At 41.8% G+C, this 22,940-nt stretch overlaps 1 protein-coding gene across 2 annotated transcripts; it reads right to left on the minus strand.

Annotated features, from left to right (window-relative positions):
* Window positions 1-84: 84 nt before the first annotated feature.
* On the minus strand, window positions 85-22,735 carry cilp2 (cartilage intermediate layer protein 2). Of its 2 annotated transcripts, XM_034216190.1 has the most exons (10): window positions 22,504-22,735; window positions 11,413-11,490; window positions 10,358-10,627; window positions 10,038-10,220; window positions 9,319-9,474; window positions 8,922-9,239; window positions 8,312-8,420; window positions 7,621-7,778; window positions 3,448-5,874; window positions 85-3,357 (listed from the first exon to the last, which is right to left on the minus strand). In XM_034216190.1, the coding sequence occupies exons 1-9, from the start codon at window positions 22,565-22,567 to the stop codon at window positions 3,458-3,460; spliced, it is 3,753 nt and encodes a 1,250-aa protein (XP_034072081.1). In that variant the 5' UTR covers window positions 22,568-22,735; the 3' UTR covers window positions 85-3,357; window positions 3,448-3,457. The 2 variants fall into 2 exon arrangements, with proteins under 2 accessions (XP_034072081.1, XP_034072082.1); XM_034216191.1 differs by lacking the exons at window positions 11,413-11,490; window positions 22,504-22,735 and adding an exon at window positions 10,758-11,044.
* Window positions 22,736-22,940: the final 205 nt, after the last annotated feature.

Raw genomic sequence — 22,940 nt, forward strand, 5'->3', positions numbered from 1 at the left:
TTTAAATTGTGTTCATATACTTTAAAAATTACACAGAAAATAGTTCAAAATGTTTACACAAAATTATTTATTTACAGTCTTGTTCGTACAATAATAGTAGATTTCATACAATACACAATTTACAAATAAAAACTTAATTCAGAGAGAAACAAGATGCATCGACATGCAATATTTAAGCGTTTACAGAGTATTATCACAAGTTATTTATGTAATTCTTCTACTCCCTAGAGCACAGTGACAAATATACAACTCTTCACAAACTCCAGACAGCGGTGGAAAGGTTTAAGAAAGACCCCCTGAATAAATTATGGTCTGGTTGAGACCAGCTGGACTGTTCAGAATAGAAAATGGATAAATCGGTTCATGCTTCATTTACGGAGAAAATCTTGGTGGTTTCTGGTGGAGGGGGAGTATTTATTTGCCCTAAGGTTAAATTGTGCTGCCTAGCTTTACATGCAGCCCCATTCTTTGACAAGGAGGCAAACTCTGGTTTAAAAAAGCAATCCACTTTGTGTTGTTGTTGCAAAAACAACCCAAGTTTAGCCAGTAGGTCTGAGGGGATAAATAGACTTGATTGTCGGCTACATCTGTAACAATAGTTTAGCCAATTTGATGAGATAAACATTTGTATTTCTATGCAGTGGGGTTTTATCTATTGGAACCAGGCTTCAATTCTCTACTTGATTCTAAAGACTTTGGAAACTTTTTTCTTTACTCATTAAACCAAACATTGCAGAGGTCTTTTGATCTCCTTTGAAGATCCCCAGAAGACAAAGTAACTGTTTGGAGAGCTCAGCTAACTTTCCCATGCAAATCCTTACATAATAGCTTATCCTATTATTGCTACCTTGTCCTCCAAATTCCCCTGATAGCTTCTCCTCATGAATAAGACAATTCTCCTGTCAAAGTTTTTTTCGGCTCTTTTCCATGTGCAACCTCTTTTGAAGCCTAAGATTCTGTAAGTGATGGTCCGGGAGGCCAAAGACCACTAATATTTTCCTTTCTTTTTTTCCCTTTACCAAACAGTTTCCTAAAAATGATTAAATCCATCGCTAGATAATCTTGCTGTTATTTTTTCTCTTGATGTCTTTGGTCTAACATTTCCTCCAGTTGCTCTACAGCTGTTGGGCCTCCTCAGCTGACCTCACACAACCATTCCTTTTTTTATAGGACTTATCTCTTCCCACACCTGGATTCAATCATCATCTTTTCTGTACGCTGTCAATGCTATGCCTGCTTCGGGAAAATGTTTGTTTTCATCTGGAGATCTGAGTCGTGGACGGCCCACAGTCCTGTGATTACAGAGGTCAGCGATAATGGCAAGGTACCATATGTTTTCACCCTTTAAAGCTGTTCTTGAGTGTTTTTCTGGAGTGTGCTGCTCTTAGTTCATAATGGAAAAATATTGTTTTTTTCGACATGGGGCCAAGTTTAAGTGTAGGGTTACAATATAGTGTATGGCTTGAATTTCTTGCATTTAACTTCACAATGGCACCACACAAACAATATGTCTGTTGCATATAAGGAATGATAAGGTAATCAGCTTAAATGGTTACCTGTACAGTTAATGGTTTGACCATACTCCTCTTGGGCTCAGTATATTGTTGATGACTTAACTCTATCCTTTGTACATTGGAAATTAACTTGTTTTTCTCTTTGTGAAAGTCAGGTTCAAACTGTTTTAATAGTTCTCAAGAGGATATGTAATTTACTTTTTAATTAACAGCAGGCTTATGTTTACTATTCAATCTCTCCTGGTTTCTCCATGGACCATTCCCCCCCTCATATGGTCTTCAATTAGTTCAGCTTGAAGAGCCTTTTCCCATGGGTCTGCAGTTGCAATTTTGCGCATTAACAAGTTTTGCACTTTTATGACAAAGGGACATTTCTTCCTATCACCAACCTCAATGTAAATAGCTTTATTTGTGTTATTTAAATCTAATATTCTGTCTCAATATATCTCATTAACAGGATTTATGAAAACATGGCCTTTAAGTCCACAAGTGTGTTCACTCTTTAATTGTCAGAATCATACAATAAGTCTTGTAAAGGAAAATAAGTGTTCACCGAGTTTAACCACCAGAAAGATTGCTCTGTAGTTGAAAAGATCGCTGTAGTGTACGAATTGTATAATCTTCTGAGCCATGCAGCAAAGTATAAAAAAGGTTAATAGGTCCTGCGCAGTTCAGAGCGTTGAAGACTGATTACATGAGAGTTAAATTATTTTGTGTCAGAAGAATCCTGTACAAGATCTCCTACACACACCTTTACCACATTATCTGCCTCACGTACTAAATAAGTTCTTGTTTCAGTTAGCTGCAGCACTCTTTATGTACTGTACTCGTTTGTTACATGCTAATTTGAGCGCTCAAGTTAAATTATATAGTTATTGCACTTGCACACAGATGCAAAGGCAGCTCACAAGCGCATTAACTGACAACAAAATTCCCTTTAGACACTGAATAAGTCTCTCGAATGGTTTCTGAAAACTGGTATATTTGGAAATATGTATTTAGGTAACATTTTCTTTGGTTTTACTTTGTAATGTGCAGAGGACAAACATACTGTACATTATGTCATACCTCTAAATCAACTATGCTTTTTTTAGACTGCCTGCTTCTAGTAAGATAAATGCTTGTTTTTGCCATGGTCTTGTTCTTGCACATTTTAAGTAGGTGTGAAAGGACGTTTGACTGAATCACAGTTGGCAATCTAGCATGCTAGTGAAAAACATTAAGAAGCATGACTGAAAACATCCTCTGTTCCCTGGGTGGCATGCCTGTATGTGTCCCTTAGGTGGAGAGATTTTTTCTGGTTTGTAGAAAAAGGAATCGGTGTCTTCTGCAGACAACAAGGGCCTCAAGTTGGTTCCTTTCTGATCTTGAAAATACATTTAAATGGAAAGCAATGGCCATTCATGAAGTGCTTGGGGCGTTACGTAGTATTTTCAGTTTGGTTTAAACTCAAGCTTTGAGAGAAATCAGCAAAACGCCATGGAGAAATTGGAATGCTAAAAATGAGATCTATAAAAGTAACAATGCCAAACTTCAGTCTATTTTCTTCATACATAAACTCAGACAAAAGCTTATTAAGTAAATGCCAGTCACAGCGTAACACATAGTCAAATATTTGCATGTCTTTTAAGAGGGAGGAGGAAACAATATACCAATCCCTTCAAGTAAGTATACTGGTAAGTCTAAACAATATCTTCAATCGATCTCATTCATTTGGCTTAGTTGCTGTCTGCTTCAGTGTTATGCCTCCACAGTTATGAAGGAGTATCATACTCATGAACAGATGGGCAACTTCGACATCCTTGATTTGATGTCATCCTTGTCATGAGTCTTGACAGAAGACCTACAAATAAAAAGGAAACGGTATTTAAATCATTCAGGTATTATTGTCAGTGTTAAGTTACATGAATTCATCCTAACTCATCCTACAGACCTTGAAACATCTATTGGCGTTGCTGTGTTTGCGTGGACACTCTCCTCCTGGTTGTAGAGCTGACTCTGCGACTCTGGGCCCTGCCCCGCTGCTCTGAAGGATAGGCCACTATCTGGCTGGATAATCCCTGCACCTGCAGACCTGCTGACTCCCTCATGTCCCTCGCCATCTGAGACAGAGTCTGACCCGGGTTGGTCTGCAGACGCTGGAAAAGGCTTTCTCTGTTAATTTTCCTCTCTGGACAGCTGAAGGTCAACGCCACCCCAGAGTCTGACTTCATCTCCCTGGAAAAACCGTCTGAGGTGCCATCAAAGCAGCGGCCTATAGCAATCTCTTTGGCCACCCTTGGGTTCTGGTCTGTGACTGTGTAGATGCCATAGTTGTGTCCCAAAGGATCAAAAGGGGCTAGCATGGTGAATCCATGTGACTCGTTGTTGTGGGCTACTGGTGGATGTTTGATGAGATACTCTTGTAGAAGGCCATTGGTGCCCGTCCTGCGACAGTTCCCCTGTGGGAGGAGTGTTATGATGGATCTGTCTACCTCATCTTGATCAAACAGCATGCCGCTGCATTTGAACTCTACACAGGCTGCTGAGGTGTTGGCCTCTCGCATGTCCCGGGTGCTGCGGATGTCTCTTATTCCATAAAGTTTGCCTTTAGTTTCTCGGTGTGTTCCTCCCGAATTCTTCGACCTGACCATCACTTCCTTCTGTCCATGGATCTTGACCTTAATGAAGCATGCTCTGAACTCCTGGGGATTAGGCCACCATGAGAGGTAGTCTCCTGTCCAGGTCGTCAAATCATTCTCTTCAAAGGGAACAACATTGTATTCATACTTGTCCTTTTCCACTCTAAAGAATCTGAAATGATTTGCATCGAAAGGGGCATTTTCACAACCGATTAAATTCACATATGGATATATTGGCCCATTGGTCTCGTCAAAATTATTTTGGTTAGGCTTTGCCAAATTGATTTTGAAAGCTGTTTTCTTCAGAGCTGGATCCTCATGATCTGACCGCTGGTAGTCTATTTTATGCAGATATGGCTGAGACACTCCAATGATGTTTGGATTCATCTTAGGTGAGGAAGGAGCTGCCTCCAGTTCTTCCCCACCCATCATTGCTGTGACATAAGCTGTGTAAGCATCAGGCCTTTGGGCATCACAGAAAGCTGGTAAACAGGCCCCGTTGGTTCCAGTTATGACACTGTCAAAACGACCCCATGCCCTAGGATTAGAGGAAAATCCAGGTTTGGGTTCCAAATTTATCAAGGTGATCACAACACCCTCAAGCTGTTCACTAGATAAGAACTTATCACTCATGTAGGCACGGACTTTAACATAGCATCGTCGGTTTTCTGGCACGTCTAAATTGAAGAGTCTACGTTCTCTGATCTCCATGTTGCCTATTAGGAACGTGCGGTCCTCTCGTTTGCTCCGCCCATGACCACCAGCACTTGTTGTGGTGTAGGAGAAGTCACTCTCCTCTTCCCAGACTCCTGTGTCCGTATTTAAAGACCACAGTTTCATTTTGGGAATGTGTTCTTCCATTTTGACATGCTGCGTATCGAGAAGAACTTGAACAGCTCCAGTTCCAAGTACCTCCTTGTTGGTCTCATCTCTGAAGTCCACAGAGAACATGCCATAGGTCCGCAAAGGGAGCATGTCACCCTCATCATCTACAAAGTTTAGATCGCCGGGGGCTGCGGCTGCCGTAGTGATATTTCTTGGATCAATGAATGTGACGCTGGCTTTTACAGTTCCCTCATAGAGTTCTCCATTTTCCTTGTGGAAGGAGTTGGGAGGAATAACTAACTGACCAATGGGGTCTTCCCCTTCAATTTCCCCTAGACTAATATAGTTGGTCTCTCCTGCATTGATATCAATAGGTGTCTTCTTTCTCATCACCTTCACATTATGGTAGATGGACCCACCTTTCTTATCAAGAAGGAACACCTTGGGAGTGTCAAGGAAATTCTGAGAGGGGTCAACAAAATTCACCACCAATCTCTCTGTATCAGGATTAATGTGCAAAGTGAACCCTCCTTGGAATCCAGTGGTGCCCAGCCTCTCTTTACCAATGTAGATGTGCCCGAAACGCAGAGGCTCATCATTATCAGCTGTGACCACTCTGCCACGGACTATTACAGTAGGCTGCAAACATTTCTGACAGCTGCATTGTGTCACAGCCCGGATTGGGAGGCTGTAGCTCCCACAGTCAATGATTCGACTTTCCATATTTTGGACTCCGCAGCAGAAACCAGTTCCATCTTTGCAGCGCATATCAAAGTCCAGGGAGCCAGAACATTTGTTATGAGGGCAACGGCCAGCGTTGAAGTGCATGGAGTCGGTCCCCGGTTGAACACAGTCCATCGGCAGTCTGATGAGGTGCCTCTCAGGGGTGGAATTGCATGCTGGCTTTCCTTTTGCTGAGAAAAGGAAGATAAATTGCATTAGCTGGTGTTGACATGAGAAATATAAAAGGTAAATTGTAAAACATAAAAAGCGTAACCGTTAGAGTTATCCTTTCTCTTGTCGTATCCGTTTTTATTATTTGAAAAAATAACTCCATGAGTGGAATAAAACAAGTGAATAAATTCAAACTTTCCAATTGAGTTTATAAAATATATTATTCCTGCCTTCCTGTTTCACAAATTGATTAAAAAAAAAACATGAATCATTTATTGTAACACACACACCATGTCTAAATGGCCTGGCACAGAGTTCCTGTGAGTGGCCAAGTTGGACGGTTAAATGTCTACGAAAGAGTAATACGACATGATGAGGAAATGTAATTACCAACCATCCAGATAGGAGATGGAAAGAAATATTTCTTGTTCAGCCAAACATTGACAGAATACTAAATGTGCAATAATGGTGGAACTTGAAGTCAAGTTTCCTTTTTAACCTCCAAATCTCCCAAGTAAGTTGATAATTGCAGACACATGGAGCAGTGTGATGCGTTTTAAATATTATTACTGTGCTGCTAATGGCTTTACCAACAGGACTGAGAGTCTCCTTCGATGAAAGATTATGTAACTTCTACTCTGTAGAACTGTGGTTATCACATTTTATGGGAAATCTAATTCAACTTCTGAATAACATAAAATGTAAGAAGAAACCACACTGTGTTAAAGGAATAAGAGTCATCCTGCTCTGAGGAGCAGGTGTTACCCTGCACACATATAGCGTCTCTTGCCATAATGGCTTTTGGAGTGTAGGGATTGGTCTGTGGACTTTCATAGATTACTTTTGCACTCTTTCATAAAAGCTTGTCTGTTAATCTGTTCCTCAGCTAACAAGTGCCTTAAAGATATAAGCAATGGGTTGCTTTCCCACAAGGATCTGGAATCACCTACTTGTCTGAATCTGAAAGAGAGAAAAAAACTGGATTTATAGACAATCTTGAGTTACATCTCTCAAGTTCTAAAGATATTGGCAGTGAGGTTTTCCAGTGTACAGATCCATCTCATACAATAAAGCTTTGCAGTTGAAGAAGCCACTGCTTCAAAATCAACATAATACAAATGTACTGCTATAAGCGCCGCCAATTCGCGCAAGCTCTGATATTTGAATTTTCCTATTTTCTTAGAATGTAATGATTTATTTTCTCAGAAGAAAGGCAGTCTATTAACAAACCCTCCATTGGTTGTAAGACACAGGGGTTTTGTTTGAATCCTCTTTATGCATGGGTATGGCTCAATAATGTCTTGGTTGGAGCTCAGTGCTGACATTCCTCTTAAAATGTGAATTCAAGCCCAGAGGCAGCTGCTTTTTATCCACTAAAAATAAATTGTGGTTGTTTGCTTTTTGTCAGTGGTTTCACTTGAAACTGTGTAGAACTTTGACTCAACACGTCATTGTCAAATGCACTGGGACCGCAGCCATGCTTAGCTATAATCCCTGTGTACCGCTATCATCATAGTCGATTATTTTCTGTCCAGGCTGATGATGATGAATTAAGGTTTACATTACATTACTGTGCCGTTTATGTTTTTTTTTACTGTGAGAATAAACGTTTATTTTAATTTTTCTCCACAACTTTTTAGCATTTCATGCGCTAATATATGTCATTAAACTGACCTCAAACCAGCAGATTGGTGTGATTAGGACTGGTCTACAGATGGATGTACTCAATTGCTTTCAGTAAGAGATCCAAGAATACACATATATACCCATCACAGTGAGGAGGGCTGCAGAGGACTTGATGCTGCCTGCAGAGCTGCTGGTCTTGCAGTAGTACAGCCCAGACTGCTCTGGCTTTAGGTCCCACAGAACGAGGTCCTCTTCATACTTGTACACCTTCCTGTCCAGCAGAGTCCCATTGTGGAACCTTGGAGAATAGTTACAGAGACAAGAAAAAAATAATTGTTTCCATTTCTTTTTAAAAAAGATGTTTGTTCGTAATGATTGATAATTATATTAGAAATAGATCACATAACTTGGAACAACTTCCCCTGACTCTGCAGTTCCCTTTAGCCTTTATTTAGTGTCTTTCAGCTCATTGTTTTGGTTTTCTAGTCAGGGACCATATTTGTTGTCATGTCTCAAGGTCTTTATTAGCTTTTTCTGATAGAAAAGGCAGATGTTTTCTGCCAAACAGTTTCAGATAAAAAACGTTGCATGCTATTGGCCCACTACCAAACAGCAGAGGGTATTAAGTTGCTAACTGATGAAAATATTAAGCAGCTGACAAGACATATACTCAGAACCGGTTAAAGACCAAAACATCTGAGAAGTTACTGATTAATGCTCCTTTAATAGAAATGTTAAGGGACCTCCAAAATATAGACTTACAAATATGCAAAAGTTATCACTCTGTAGCTTCTGTAGCTAGTTCTGTGCTTCATCTATTATTTGTCTCACCAGTAGTATTTGTCAGGTGCTGGTGATCCCGTTGCCTTGCAGCACAACATCACCCGTCCTCCCTCATAACGCACTTTATCCTCCGGGTGCTTCACGATGTATGGCTTTTCTGTGGAAAGCGGAAAGAAACAAACCCTCAAGACCTTCCTCTGACTCTTGTGAGTGGTTCCACAGAGTTTTGAGATCTCATAAAACTCACTCAAATGTGTCACTTTACTTTCAAATTGGTCCCTGTGCTTATGAAAAATGATTGTTAAGGGTATTACTTTCACAAAAGGAGAACTGGACTATTTGTATTTGGTCTCCACGCAACCAGCAAGTTGGCGCTATAGACAAATTACTTCATACAATGGGCCGGACTGTTTAAGTTTGAGCTCTGTCAATTTCCGGTTTTCTACTATCTGAGAATATATTTGAAGGATTTAATGGCTTTGGGGAATATTAAAAGTAGGTATCAGGAAACCCTTAATTGAAAATGAAAGTAGCTCCTTTTAGAAATAGCTTGCCACATTACCATTAATAGTTAATCATCCAGGTTGAATCGATTAAAAGCACCAAACATCAATAAATAATGTATTTATATTTCACTTGTTTCTTTATGAGCACTCACCAGCTGATTTGAGGACTGCTCGTACCGAAGACAACCCTGTGGTGTTGCTTGAGGTGGAGACGGTGATCGGAGCAAACTTATCCTTCCTGATGGACATCAAGGTAGAGCTGGAGGAGCAGATTCCTGTGACCCTGAACTGACCGTTGGCGTCTGTGCGGGCTAGGGTCACTGTGGGCTTGCTGGCCAGAGCCACCAAGGCTTCTGCCACAGGAGCCCCGGTCACACTATGGACCTCCCCCTGCAGTATGTGGTTATCACAGGAGCACCGGCTGCAGTCCTCAGAGGGGCTGCCCTCAGTGCACCGGAGCTGACATTTGGCTGTTGGGAGAAGATACAGATATTTGAGCACTGATGGATGAAGACAGCAAGAAAGACATCATGACTTCTTCAGCGGTACCTGGGCATGGACTCCTTCTACACTTCTGTATTTCAGCGGGCCGTCCAGAACACTGAACCGTCACTGAGCTCCTCGCACAGGTCCTCCTCCTGATCCTGCGACCCCCACCACAGGTCACTGAACACATCCCCCATCGACCCCACGGGCTCCACTTGGCTGATCACATAGAGACAAGGAATCATGTGAGTTTCAAATTATCTTTTAAGATTGGGATAAATCATATAATTATTTCTGTCATTCAAACTTCTTACATAGTGGTCTAATGGGAGCTGTTATCTCTTTTGTGCACAGGTCCGCCATTAAAGGCCACATGACAGGATAATTAGGCTGCCATTGAACAGTATTGTGGGCATAAAAAGAACAAGAAAGCTGATTAAATAGATAACTGATTACAAGACTAGAACACTTAAAAACGTAAAGATTTGAATGGTGCATGTAGACATTTGTTATGTCAGTAAAGTTTTTAATATGCTGTCTCAGATTTAAAAATTATATAAATATCAAAATTGACATTTCTGCATATCATAATTGTAGCTTATTTTCCGTATAGATTTCATATACACAGCTGTATAAAACAATAGGGTATTTTATTCACCTCCCTCTTAACCCTTTAATAAGAGTGGTTGGAGGGTTGGGGGAAATGCAGAGCAGCTTCCTGATTGTTCATTCAAAGACATCTCCCCACATACAGTATTCATTGACATTCTGATCTATCTCACCTGTACATGGAGGGTTGGAGCACTCCCTCCTCTCTGAATGGTGTCCCTGGCACGCTGGCACCAACAGGAGAGGCATGGGCTGCGTGTTCACACATTTCCTCTGGCGGACCTGGATGCCGACATCGTTACAGACCGTGGTTGAACAGGGACCCCACTCACTCCAGTCAGTCCAGTAGCTCTGCACTAAACACACACATTGTAGAACAGATTAACATCTGAGAAAAGCTAACAATTACGTGAATCAGGAAATAGTTTCTAATGAGCGTTTCCTTGCATGGATGTGCATATAAGTGAACCCTAAGTTGCTGTCTTCAGACTACCTGGGTGACACTGAAAGCGGACATGGTAGTTGGAGCAGACGCGGCCCTGAGGCTGTTCTCTGTTGATGCACCAGAAGCCCTTCTCCAGACTGGAGTGGACCACTTCCCCTGTCTCTGCTGCTGCAACCCAGTCTGTGGTGCGGGCCTCCATGGCCACGGGCCGAACACAAACCCTCTCCCTGTAATAGAACCGGATCGCCTCCAGACGCTCGTAGTCTCCATTCCCCCCAGGATGGTCGATGTTGAACCAAGACGTCCACTCTGTCACGCCTGGGGACACATGGAAGGGAGACATGGATATAAAAAAACTAGAGAATAGAGGGTTAGAATGGAAAATAGTCAGAAAGTAAGAAGTTCTCATGATGAAGAAATAGGGGAGGGGGATATGAGCTGGTCTTACATTGAGGGGAAACATGGGTCAGAACCAAGAAAAAGCAAGTGGGAGGAAACCTGAAGGGATGGGTTACAAACTTTAAGAGGAGGTCTGCTACCCCCATTTGAGGCTGACTTCATGCACCCCTGGGAGCTTTACATTGTCCAGGTGCTTTCCAAGCCCCCTGGCCTAACCGATGAGGCAAGTTGTCTACTTGTTTAGTCTGCTGCATGTTCTGAAACCTGAGTGTTTCCTCAGGAGGAATATGAGCGATTCAAAACCAAACAGGCATCAGCAACAAACTTGTTTCTTTTGTTCACAAAGTAATTCATTATCCTGATGAATTAAGTGTTCTGTTGGCCTGTGGGTGCACAGTTAATGGAAGAACAATCTGGAGACAGGCTAATAATGGTGCTCTATTCTTAAATAAAAAAATGGATAAAGTCATCAAACCATTGGCTCCAACTTATGGCCATGTTGATAGGCGGCTCAAATCTGCAGGTTTAACTACAGTTCTCAACCTCCTGTGGTTTGTATAGCAGCGGTACACACCTGTCCCTTTCATCTCACACAGTGTGTATTTGCCTAATGGCTGTCTCTCAGTGCCACACCTGAGACCTTCACAGTTCAAAACCCTGGCCTTGCAACCAGCTCTGAATATTTATGCTGAGGAATTCAGTACCTGTCGTCTGTGTGTCAGTGAAGGTGTTGAGGGCCGCTCTCCTGCTCCTGTCTGACGGGCTCCTGGTCCTCAAAGGTCCTGCAAACAGGAAGAAAAACATCTGGATACAAAGCAACAAGCAAATAGGGTACTCAATCCTACAGTGTATGTCCTTCAATACACACATACTCCTTATCCCCTCAGAAACCCAACTTCCAGTAATCTAATTCAATTGATTGTCAGGGTTTTCTGTGTATTTCAATGTAGAAATGTTATCAAACATGACATTTTTGTCAGCATAGAGGTTGTTATTTAAAGAAACAAAAATTAATCAAATGAACATGCTTCAGTAAAAAAATCTTATTTAGCTCATTTTATTTTGTCTTAAAAACCATAAGACTGCAGCTTTTTCAAAGATTTGAATGCACATGCAAATAACCTGACATGTGCTGGCTTTGTATTTGTTTCTGCCCTTTATTTTGTTTTCTCTTATTTCAATTTGTTCATTCTAGTCACAGGTCCTTATGCCTTCTGGGATGACTGATAAGGGGGAAAAGGCCAAGAAACAGATGGATTTTTTGTCTATTTTTTCTTTCTGTCCATGTTTCTTTCTTACAATATTTCATCTTTCTAATTCCTCTCCTTCCATATCTGCTCCTTTCCCGTCTCTTTCTGAAGATTTTTCTCACTGCTGCTTTCACTTTTCCAGTGACACCCCCTTCTTCATTCAAACGGTGAAACATCCTCTCCATCCATCATCACCCTCTTGCTCTTTGTCATACATCTTTCCATCCTTCAGCTTATTGTCCTCCTTTCTCCTCTTGATCCATCAACGAGTAGCCGCTGTTGAGAATGCTAATCAAGCTCCAGCTGTGACAAATCAGCGCATGCAGTCATCTGTTCACCAGCAGCCCAGCCAGAAAACTTCACTTTAAACTGCAGAACACACACACACACACACACACACACACACACACACACACACACACACACACACACACACACACACACACACACACAACCACTTCTATGCAGCAATGTGTTGCCGCTTTCCTTTTTATCTTAATTATAAATGATTATAACGTATACACATGACTTGAACACACTCATGCATCTACACACACACACACACACACACACACACACACACACACACACACACACACACACACACACACACACACACACACACACACACACACACACACACATACACACACACACAGTTTTACTATGGCTGTGCGGGAAGATGAATACATGTCATGATCCGCGACAGAAACTAAAGTAGTTTATGCAGCTTCAGTCAGTCACTGTGTGTGTGTGTGTGTGTGTGTGTGTGTGTGTGTGTGTGTGTGTGTGTGTGTGTGTGTGTGTGTGTGGTGTGTGTGTGTGTGTGTGTGTGTGTGTGTGTGTGTGTGTGTGTGTGTGTGTGTGTGTGTGTGTGTGTGTGTGTATGTGTGTGTGTGTGTGTGTGTGTGTGTGTGTGTGTGTGTGTGTGTGTGTGTGTGTGTGTGTGTGTGTGTGTGTGTGTGTGTGTGTGTGTGTGTGTGTGTGTGTTATGTGCAAGCACTTCGTAAAGTGTGTGTGGCGCAGTGAACTAGTGCTCTGGTGTTCGGATCAGGGGAGCAGGTTCAAACCCCACTGCAGTCAGCATGTCGTTGTGTCCCTGGGCAAGACACTTCACCCCAAATTGCTCTTGTGGGGATTTTCCACAATATTGAGTATGTAAGTCGCTTTGGATAAAAGCGTCTAACATGTAATGTAATGTAATGTAAAGAGATCGCCGAGACTCGCAGCACAGAGGCCAGTATCGATCCCAGTCCCCACTGGTTTTACGGCTCACTTCAACTCTTTATTGTCACGGCAGCAAATTAAATGTCTTTTCAACCCTTCTAATAGATTTAGCAAAGCAGGGTTGCAGAACAAAGATCCACTGTCCAAAAATGTATTACATAAGTTTAAGAGGTATCGACAGTCAGCTGACCCTCATAGTGGCTAGTTGTTTTATGCCCCTGGCTTTAAAAACCATTGATGGGTTTCCATATTGGCTTTTACTCTCTGATACACTGGAATAGCTGGATCAACAGAAGCAAATGCTTTCACACCAGTCTGCTGGACAGATGTGGCTCTGGCTGCTGATTTAGGTTGGTAAATCAAATCAAATCGTTTTTCTATTTCTCTTTTAGAAGACACAACATTTTCTTAGGGATGAGGGGGAGACAAACTACCCTCTTACTTCAGATAATTAACATCGACTTCCACCCTTGTCGTAAATTAGTTACTCTCCCCACTCTGATGTATCTCCAATAAATTATAAAGCTGTTTTCCTGCTTCTGTTACCTCATATTTTATTCCTTGCTCACACCCAACACAGAGGGAATTTACAGCACAACCATTTGGCTCCTGATGATCAATACAAGATGTTTGAGAGGGAAAATAAAATAACAAACGATTGTGTGAGTTTCTTTATGAGGTGTCTAATGGTTTCAGAACGCAATAGAAGAAATCCGATTAGTTTCAGCACAAGAAAATGTTGGGAAGTGACCTCAGTTGTGGCCGGTAAGAACTGGCCTGTTTCCCGCGGTGGACTCAGAGTTTATTGTGTATTTCGGAGGTATGTTAACACTTTATGCATTTTAAAAGCCAGGAGATGTTATTGGTTCACTGCTTCATATGGCTGGTATGTGAGGGAATTCACCTCAAAGTGAAGCAAGTTTTTCAATCCAGGGATAAAGGTTTGAATTTATGATTTCCTTTTAACTCCTAAAATAATCCAGCTGAAAGTGCTCCGCTGGAACAGTATATCTTGTTCATGTACTCTGTGTGTGAGTTGTTTTCTTATTTTGCTGACACAGATGTCGAAAGAAGTTTGACTTTCAAAGCTAACGTTGCAGCCAATAAATCGTTTATTATTATTATTATTATATTTAATCCATGCCCACGAGGACGTCACTTCCTCTATTGGCAGGATTAGCAGGACATTAAAAATCACTGTGGAAAAATAAATTAGAATTGTATGATGTTACGATTATTTAGTAAAGGTTTGGTCAGGTTTCGGCACAAACATAACTTAGTAAGATTCAGGTAAACATTGTAGTTTAGGTTCATACGAGAGGCTGCAATAACTTCAGCAAGTGCCCCCAAAACAATGTAGGCAAAGAAGGAAGTCGTGAAGTTGTAGAGACGCACAGGGAGGAGATCGGTGCGGAAGAACAGGTTAACAAAACATTAGTCGTATAAAGGGGCGACCACATTTTGTTTTCAGTTTCCAACTAGAAGTCAACACGTGGTTTCTTTAAAAGCATGACTGCGATCGTTCCTAATAACGTGTTTCTTCCGAACACCATGACAACAAGCTTCCCGAACTCAAATACAATACTTCTTTGTTTGTTTTGCAAGACTATTTTAGCCCGTTTTTTGCCTTTTAATTGATAATTCAAGTAGTTGGACGACATGCAGAAAAGTTTTGCTTGTCATCAGGGCTAGTCCTTAGTATATGGGCGACCAGTTATAAGTGAGCTACTGGAGCGCACTCTGTACGTTTTGAAAACCAAACCATGAGCTTTCTCTAAACTTGATCCAACCATTGGATCAGAAATCCTTCATTGTCTCATTCTGGGGGGGGAAAACACATATTTTGTAATTCCATTTTTGAGCACTTGTTGAGTGGGGTATGGGGACCTCATCGTTATGGACACAATAATTAACCTGTTGTTAAGGTTATGAACCAAATAAGGGCACAGGCTGCTCTGATTGGTTAGCTGGCCAGCTCCGTTGTGATTGGTCAACCGCTTAAAAATGTCCCATCCCTTAGCCTATCACATGCAATTTGTTGGAGTGCTAACCAATAGGAGCACAAGTGTTACAAGGTGATTTCAGTATGTTCTGGTAAACAAAGGACTAAAATGGAGGCTTTTCAGGCAGGGTGGGGAGTGTGTGGGAGAGAAACTCCCTCTGGAGTGAACTATGGGATGTATGTAACACACTATAGGAAAGGTAAAACCCACAAAAAGCATAATAGGCCCCTTAAACAACAGATGCTGTCATACTAGAGGACAGTATCACCTCTGTGGGTTAGTTATTTTGTTTTGCTCACACAACACTATTTACGATTTTGACTTTTCACAGCTAATATAGTCAAATACAGCACATACAGCTGTATCACCTCTCACCTCTGACATGAACTATGCCAGGTGACGGTTATCATAAACCTCAGCCCGCCTCATAACGTTACAAGATACAACATAGTGGCACCTACATTTTAGAGGAGACCTGTATCTGTGGCCTGCTTAGCATCTCGGATCCACATATAGCACAAGGCAAGCACCTGACACTGTCAGACACATTTGTGAAACATAGCTACTGGATTACTTTGTATCCAGCACTGCAGTCATTTCTAACTTCTCTATAGCGACAACTGCCGTTCTTATTTTAGAGGAATATGTTTGGGTTTAACGATTTACATCACAGAGGTTCATCCTGAAACACAGTCGGCATACTTATAGACAAGGTACACAGAGGCTCCTCTATTAATAATCCCCCATGCCTTTGCAAAGGACAGCCTCTCTCTGCTTCACTTGCTGAGTGGGAGTTTTCTGCTTTTGCCAGGATCTAATAAAAAGCTACTGAAGAGAGAAAGAGAGAAGAAAATACAGGACTTTATGAACCCGATTGCCCCTAGAATGGTTTCAGTCAGATTAGAGCGGCATGGTTGTGCCAGATGTTTATTGGCAGAGGGACAATGCCTGAGTACTGTTTATAATATTCAAGATCTTTACAAGAAGGAGAAGACATGAAAACACCCCTCTCCCGGTATTATAACCTATTTGAAAAAGTTGCTCAGAGAACGAGGTTGTTCAGTGCCTGACGATGAAGTCAAAAACAGCAACATTTCACACATGACGCAGTGATGTGATTTGTGTGTGATGATCTGTTTGCCATCTCATATGGAAGCTGTTTATGTGTTTGGCTAGTGTCTTAGCTGAGGTGTGTGGTTTCAGTCTGTTTTTCCTCTCTGCATCTATCTCTCTCTTTAGTCCAGCACTTTTTTTCAGGTCTGATTCCTAAAACATCTGCGGCTCATTAAAAAGCATCGTTTTTTTCTTCCTGACATTTACTAATGATGCAAATCAACCGCATGATTTGAGTATTTGCAAAGGTATAAAACGGCTTTGTTCATTTTCCCCCTGATGCTATTAAAAACAAAGATGGGCAGAGTTGAATTATTTCCGCGTTAAAAATATCTGTCCTTGCATGAAGCTCTGCACCTGCACACAGGTACAGAGCCAGGAACTGGACATGCTCAAATGAAAGCAGCTGATTAGCCCTGCAATAAATAATATCTTGGCACACTCACATTCAAGCATAAATATAAAAGAAAAGAAAGATGCCTTGGAGGTTGTCAATAATGGGAATTTTGCGGATTTTTCTTTGATCCTCTGTAATCCCTGTCTCATTCATTAAAGTCAGCTGGCCAGACAGCTCTGTGTTTGGAGCAGACAGTGGTCAACATCTGGAGAACGAGCCCCTCGGTCTGACTCACGACGGCCGTCCAGCTGCTGCTCTCATACACCACCTAGCTAAGCCTGACATTCATGCACCATCGAAGAAGATTCAATCTCCTTTGGTTAGAGACGGCAGATTAAAGTAATTTAGAAAAAAGCCTTGGAGCTGAAAGCAAGACTTATGCTAAGAGGTGATCATGCTACAGTGTTCCCGTTGACTTACAGTAGGCATTGAGCAACAGCCTTTAAAAAGGAAAACAGCTCGTAAATCTGTAAACTCTAAGGTGTATGGAGAGAATGACGGAGAACAAGGCGAGGAGAGAGTGTTAGGTGTAGGAGGCTAAGGAGAGAAATAAGTGGAGAAAGGAAAAGGAGGGAGTCTGATGGAGTTATAGAGAGACAGAAGGGGGGAGAGGTGGGAAAAGTATTTGTTAGAAATTCCTGAGGGAGATATATTAGAAAGAAAAGAGGAACAGATGGAGACGTACAGTCAGGGGTGAAGACGTTTTTTAATCTTTTACTTAATAAAAGTCACAATCTAAAAGAATACTCTGAATTCCTGGCTTAAAGTCCTGCAGTGAAACTTTTATCTACTTTGTATTAAAATTAGGGCTGTCAAACGATTACAAATTGTAATCAGATTAATCACAGCTTAAAAATTAATTAATCATGATTAATCACCATTCGAACTATGTCCAAAATATGCCATTTCTTTATGTATATTGTTGTGGGAATGGAAAGATAAATGAAAGAAGGCGGATATATCCATTTAACATGTTTATTGTAACGTTTTTCTGTGTGTCAAAATGAAAGAGAGCACCTATCAATCATCAAACCGTGGGGTCTTAATTCATTACGTGTTGGTTTCTATCAACGGGGGAGTACTTCAGGAAAGTCGACGGGTGGGGGGGCTAGTGGAGTACTTCGTGACCACAGAGCGTGAACGTTGTGATCAGCTGTTTTAGCGCAGTTCTGCAGTGAAGGGGGGGAGTCTCCCTCCGCAGCATGTTGGTGTAGTTTTGGCACAATTCCGTTGTACAGACCGACGTTAACAGCAGCCCTGTCTGTGCACACGGAGACCGACTCTGTCGTCCGGTGATCTAACCGCCTTCTGGAAAAGCTTCACAAGTACGTCGGTACGCAAATGCGCTTTGTGACACAAGTGACGGTACGCATTTCAGATTACGCACATAACCTGCGTACACTACAGAGATGGTGTCGTTACTAAAAAAATATATTACATATTACTTTTTTAAAAAAAAGCAATATATTACACTACTTCGTTACTCTCTACATAAAGTAACTCGTTACTTCACTCGTTACTTTACTCGCAGGGCCGGGCCGGCCCTCCCTGCAGGCAGATCACGCAGACTGCTAAAGTTTCAAATGTTCTCTTTAGTTCAGTTTCCATTGTCGCATAATACTGATCCAGATCCTGAATGTTTTCCTATCTGACCATGGCTGTCCTCTGTCTCCTGCTATCTGTATATTTTGCGCAGTCTATCTCTGCTCACGCTGTTGCGTCGGCGTGTTCTCCTGCGTGTTGGCCATGTGTTGCACTGGAACCAGACTGGAGCACACCGCAAAGACTTCAGCCGAGCACGTACGAACTGCGCATGCGTGAGTGGCAATAACTCTCCTTACCAGCAGGCGGCGGTAGTGTGTATTCGTCATTCAAAACAGGCAACAACCGGAAAACAGAGAAGAAGAACAGACTACTAGATATTGGCCCATTCCCAAACCGCCCCCTACACCTTACCCCTCCGTTTGCGCGTTCACGCGGAGGGTCCGCCATATTGAGGGATGTTCCAAAGCAACGAGTGTGGAGAGGGAGTGGGCTATCAAGCCCTCAAACAGCGAGTCTGCAGCGGTGCTGACTTGAGACCGGTCTCTACCTGACCGGAGTCACGCTGTGTGTGTCCGTCAGGAAACACGCTGTTTACAAGTAGGCCTAGTTCCAGCAAACATCCACTGATAAATTGCGATGTTAACAACCTCATGATAGCCTCATATGTTTTTAACTTAGGATCATACCTGTGTTTAGTCTAGAAAAAGGTAAATGTGTGCATTTTATTATAAAGTTGTGTATATTTAAAGACCGTTGCAAAAACTAAGAAGCTTATAAACATCAGGTTTAAAACTAAAAGAGCTTTGAAACACAATGAAAGATGTTTGGAGTTTTATTTGAGTTATTCATTTAAACTTTTTGTGCTGATTTGAAACCGTTGTTACATACAGTTACGGCATTTCCTGTTTCTGCCGGAGAGAGGGGAGGCCGTCCCAAAGCTTGCTGATTGATTGATTGATTGATTGATTGAAAAGTTTATTAACAGCTTGTATATTGGGTACAGTACAGTACAGCTCAAAACATACAATTGTTAAGGGGATGCAGACCAGAGAAAGACTTTCGTCTTGTTTACATCAGGGTCCCCCATTTCCAATTCATCATATCAACGCAGTTGATGCTGCTGTATTTACTCCCTCCATCTGACAGGAGGGAGCCTCGTTGAGCTGGGAGTGTGGCTACAGACGGAGTTCACTCCATCACGGAGGGGTAGGGTCGAGGGAGTGGTTTGGGATTGGGCCATTGTCACTGTCACTACCCGATCCGTCACCCTGCCCGATGGGTACTGCGCATGTGCGAGATGGTCCGCCATATTGGACAACTCCGGATGGCAACCCAAGATGGACACTTGACACAGTGGCTTTTAGCAAAGCTCAAAAAGAAAACTCGAGAGAGATGAGTTATTGTTATTACAACGTGACTTCACTATTATTTAACAACTCTTTTTATTGGGTTCTTTTATTTGGGGTTAAGTACATTGTCAGAATAAGTGAGAAATGGATTTACTTCTGTTAGACAGCTATCATACTGAATAAATATTTACTGTCTAACAGAAGTTAAATCCATTTCTCACTTATTCTGACAATGTACTTAACCCCAAATAAAAGAACCCAATCAAAAGAGTTGTTAAATAATAGTGAAGTCACGTTGTAATAACAATAACTCATCTCTCTCGAGCCACAAAAGCCACTGTGTCAAGTGTCCATCTTGGGTTGCCGTCCGGACTTCCGGACCATCTCGCACATGCGCAGTACCGATCGGGCAGGGGGACGGATCGGGTAGTGACAGATGTCAACAAACAACAAATAGCTGTGCGTTAGCTTCACCTTGGCATGTGTTCTTTGCAGGTGTTTGTTGAGGTTTGATTATGAATTATTTTAGTAAGTAACGAAGTAACGCGTGTCGGAGCAATGTTAGTAACTGTAGTGTGATTACTGAATTATAAAAGTAGCGCGTTACACTACTCCGTTACCGATACAAGTAATAATATTACAGTAACGCGCTACAAAGTAACGCGTTACACCCAACTCTGCCTGCGTACCAGTTATGTGTTACCTGTACTACAGCAAAAGTATTCTCCGTCGGGACTTCCTGCAACAACACCACGCCGTTATCTTGATTCTGATTGGCCAGAAGACATTATCAAAGATGTTCTATTGAGAAGACGATCACTACGTGACAAACGTTTTCAAAACCATTTCTGGTCTTCGGTATTTCCAGACAAGTGGCTGCTGAAATCAATCTTACTAACTGCTGTCTGTGCAATTCTCGACGCGAGTTGGCGGACTTTATTTTGCTTACTTTAACATCATTTTTCATGGTGGGGCTAAGCCATTTCTTGGTATGGGTGTAGCCTACCCCAGCCATACCCTGGCGCTGCCACTGGTCGGATGTATGGGGCGGGCCATTCTGCACATGCGTTAAATGCGTTAAATATTTTTAATGCAATTAATTCAAAAAATTAATTACCGCCGTTAGCGCGATAATTTTGACAGCATTAATTAAAAATATATTTAGAGTACCAGGAATAAAAGTACAAACTATGCAGAATCCCCCACTTCCGAATAATGTACTTTATTATTATTATATTATAATTATTGATGCATAATTATACTCCAGTGTTGCAGCTGGTAAAATTCATTTTCATCTACTGCTGGGAGTTATTTGCTGATTATTGCCAAATCCATCAAATAAATGTAGTAAAAAAAAAAAAGGTAACACATTTTCCTTAGAACTGTGGTTGAGTGGAAGACTCAATAAAGTACCATGAACTGTACCAGAACTTAAAAATGGATCTTAAGAACTGTACTTGAGTCAATTTAATTTCCATCACTGCATTATTTCTTCAGTGGTGGACTGAAGGGCGAGGGGGGCTGTGACCGTCAAAAAGGGAAAAGGAAAGAGTGACATACAGGCCAAAATTACAGGGGAAAGGATGGTAAAGTCATTTCACCTCCACTCTTTATCCCTCCTTTTATTCAATTTTCTCATGTATCTAACCACAAACCCAGCAGGTGGGAGAGTGGGTCTCTTGGTATGTGATTATTGCTTCTTGTTTCCAAGGCTTTCTTTATATTTAGGGACTGCTGGCACTGTGTTGAAAGGTGAAGTGAGGACAAAATGCATCACCTTACTGCAAGCTGTGGATGTACCGCTTAAGGAGCGGGGCGAAAAGTGTAACAATCCATTTTAAGGTCAGGCATTCACTCGCAGCTGTAACACTGAGTTCACAGTCAATCAGAATCACCATTTTTACATTGACCCTCTTTCCTAACCAAACTGTCTTTTATACACTCCATGGGAGATAGCACAAAGCCTCTGCAAGGCATTCAGACATCACGACTCTGAGGACTGACAAGATATGGAAGCTATTAAGGTGGGTTTGCTTTTGTGAACTGCCAGCTCCCTTTCTTAAAAAAAAAGTTAATAGGCAGAAAGTAAATGGGGCGCAGCTGTAATGTGGACAGAGAGAGACAGCTTTGGAACAGTGCTGCTGCTGGTGTCATTCAGGAAGAGGGGCCAGCTTTCATAGGGTGATAAGAGGGTAATTTGGGGGGGGGAAACTAACTTACTTTATCTGGAAGGGGTAGAGCATAATTGGTCTGTATTTAGCTGACGGGTAACCACAGTAAAACAAAAATAAACTGAGAAGATAGTAAGAGTTAGTTTGACTTTAATGTGAGATCATAAAGTCTGTTTCTGCTGGTGATAGAAGCAGCTACTGTGCCGCAGTTGGTCATTTTGAAGACAAATACCAGTAGCACTTTCACTGCCAATAGCAGAACATTTTATAAGATAAAACTAAACCACAGGGACCTCCTCCACTTAACCTCCTCTTCTATCACCATGTGTTTTTGATTAGCCGGGCGGTGAAATGTGCTAGTTACACACAACATAAGAGATTAGGAACTACAGAGGTGGTCTACAAAATAACACACAGCCAAACACACACACCCTTATCAATATCACATGAGCTCACCACCAGAGTTCTCCCGCTCTGACATCCTCAGGGAAATACCGTCAATTAAGTCAACTCTACTGTTGTTGTGCACATGTGTGAGCACTCAGACAGGCACTGGCCCTCTTTTGATGAGATGAAAAATAGCTTAACTCAAAACTAAAATCATCTATAAAAGGGCTTTTTTCTTTTATGAAATCCCTGATAATTTGACATTTACAGTATTTTTGCTGTTTCTGCAATTTTGGCATCCATTGTTTTTGAAAAAAGCAATAATAACAATTGAATTAATAATCTTCACTTACCTTGGCCCAGAGCAGCTGAAACCATGACAGACAGCAGGAGTGCCACCTTGTTTAATTCCAACATGGTACCACACCTTCAGTTACAGTTGATTTTTCTCTGATCCTCTACAGACTTGACATTAATTTAATAACAATAAGTGTTGATTCTTCAGTTAAAGCTGATGTAGCCGCTTCAGGTGTGAGTGATGGAGCAGAGCTGCTGCTCCTTGCTCATGTGAAGGGAGTTGCTGAGTTGGAGACAGGAGCTCAGGCTTTTTAAAAAGAAGGGGCATCGGGAGTGCACACCAATCCAGCCCCTCTCTGCTCACCATTGGCCAGTGAGACGTAACATCTGGGTCCCCCATATTATCTTCCAAATAAGATGAGGGCATGATTGGGGTAGAGAGAGAGACACACACTCATATAGAGAATGTGTTTGTGTGTTGGGGAATGCTGTT

This window comes from Gymnodraco acuticeps, unplaced genomic scaffold, assembly GCF_902827175.1.
Source record: "Gymnodraco acuticeps unplaced genomic scaffold, fGymAcu1.1, whole genome shotgun sequence".
NCBI lineage: Eukaryota > Metazoa > Chordata > Actinopteri > Perciformes > Bathydraconidae > Gymnodraco > Gymnodraco acuticeps.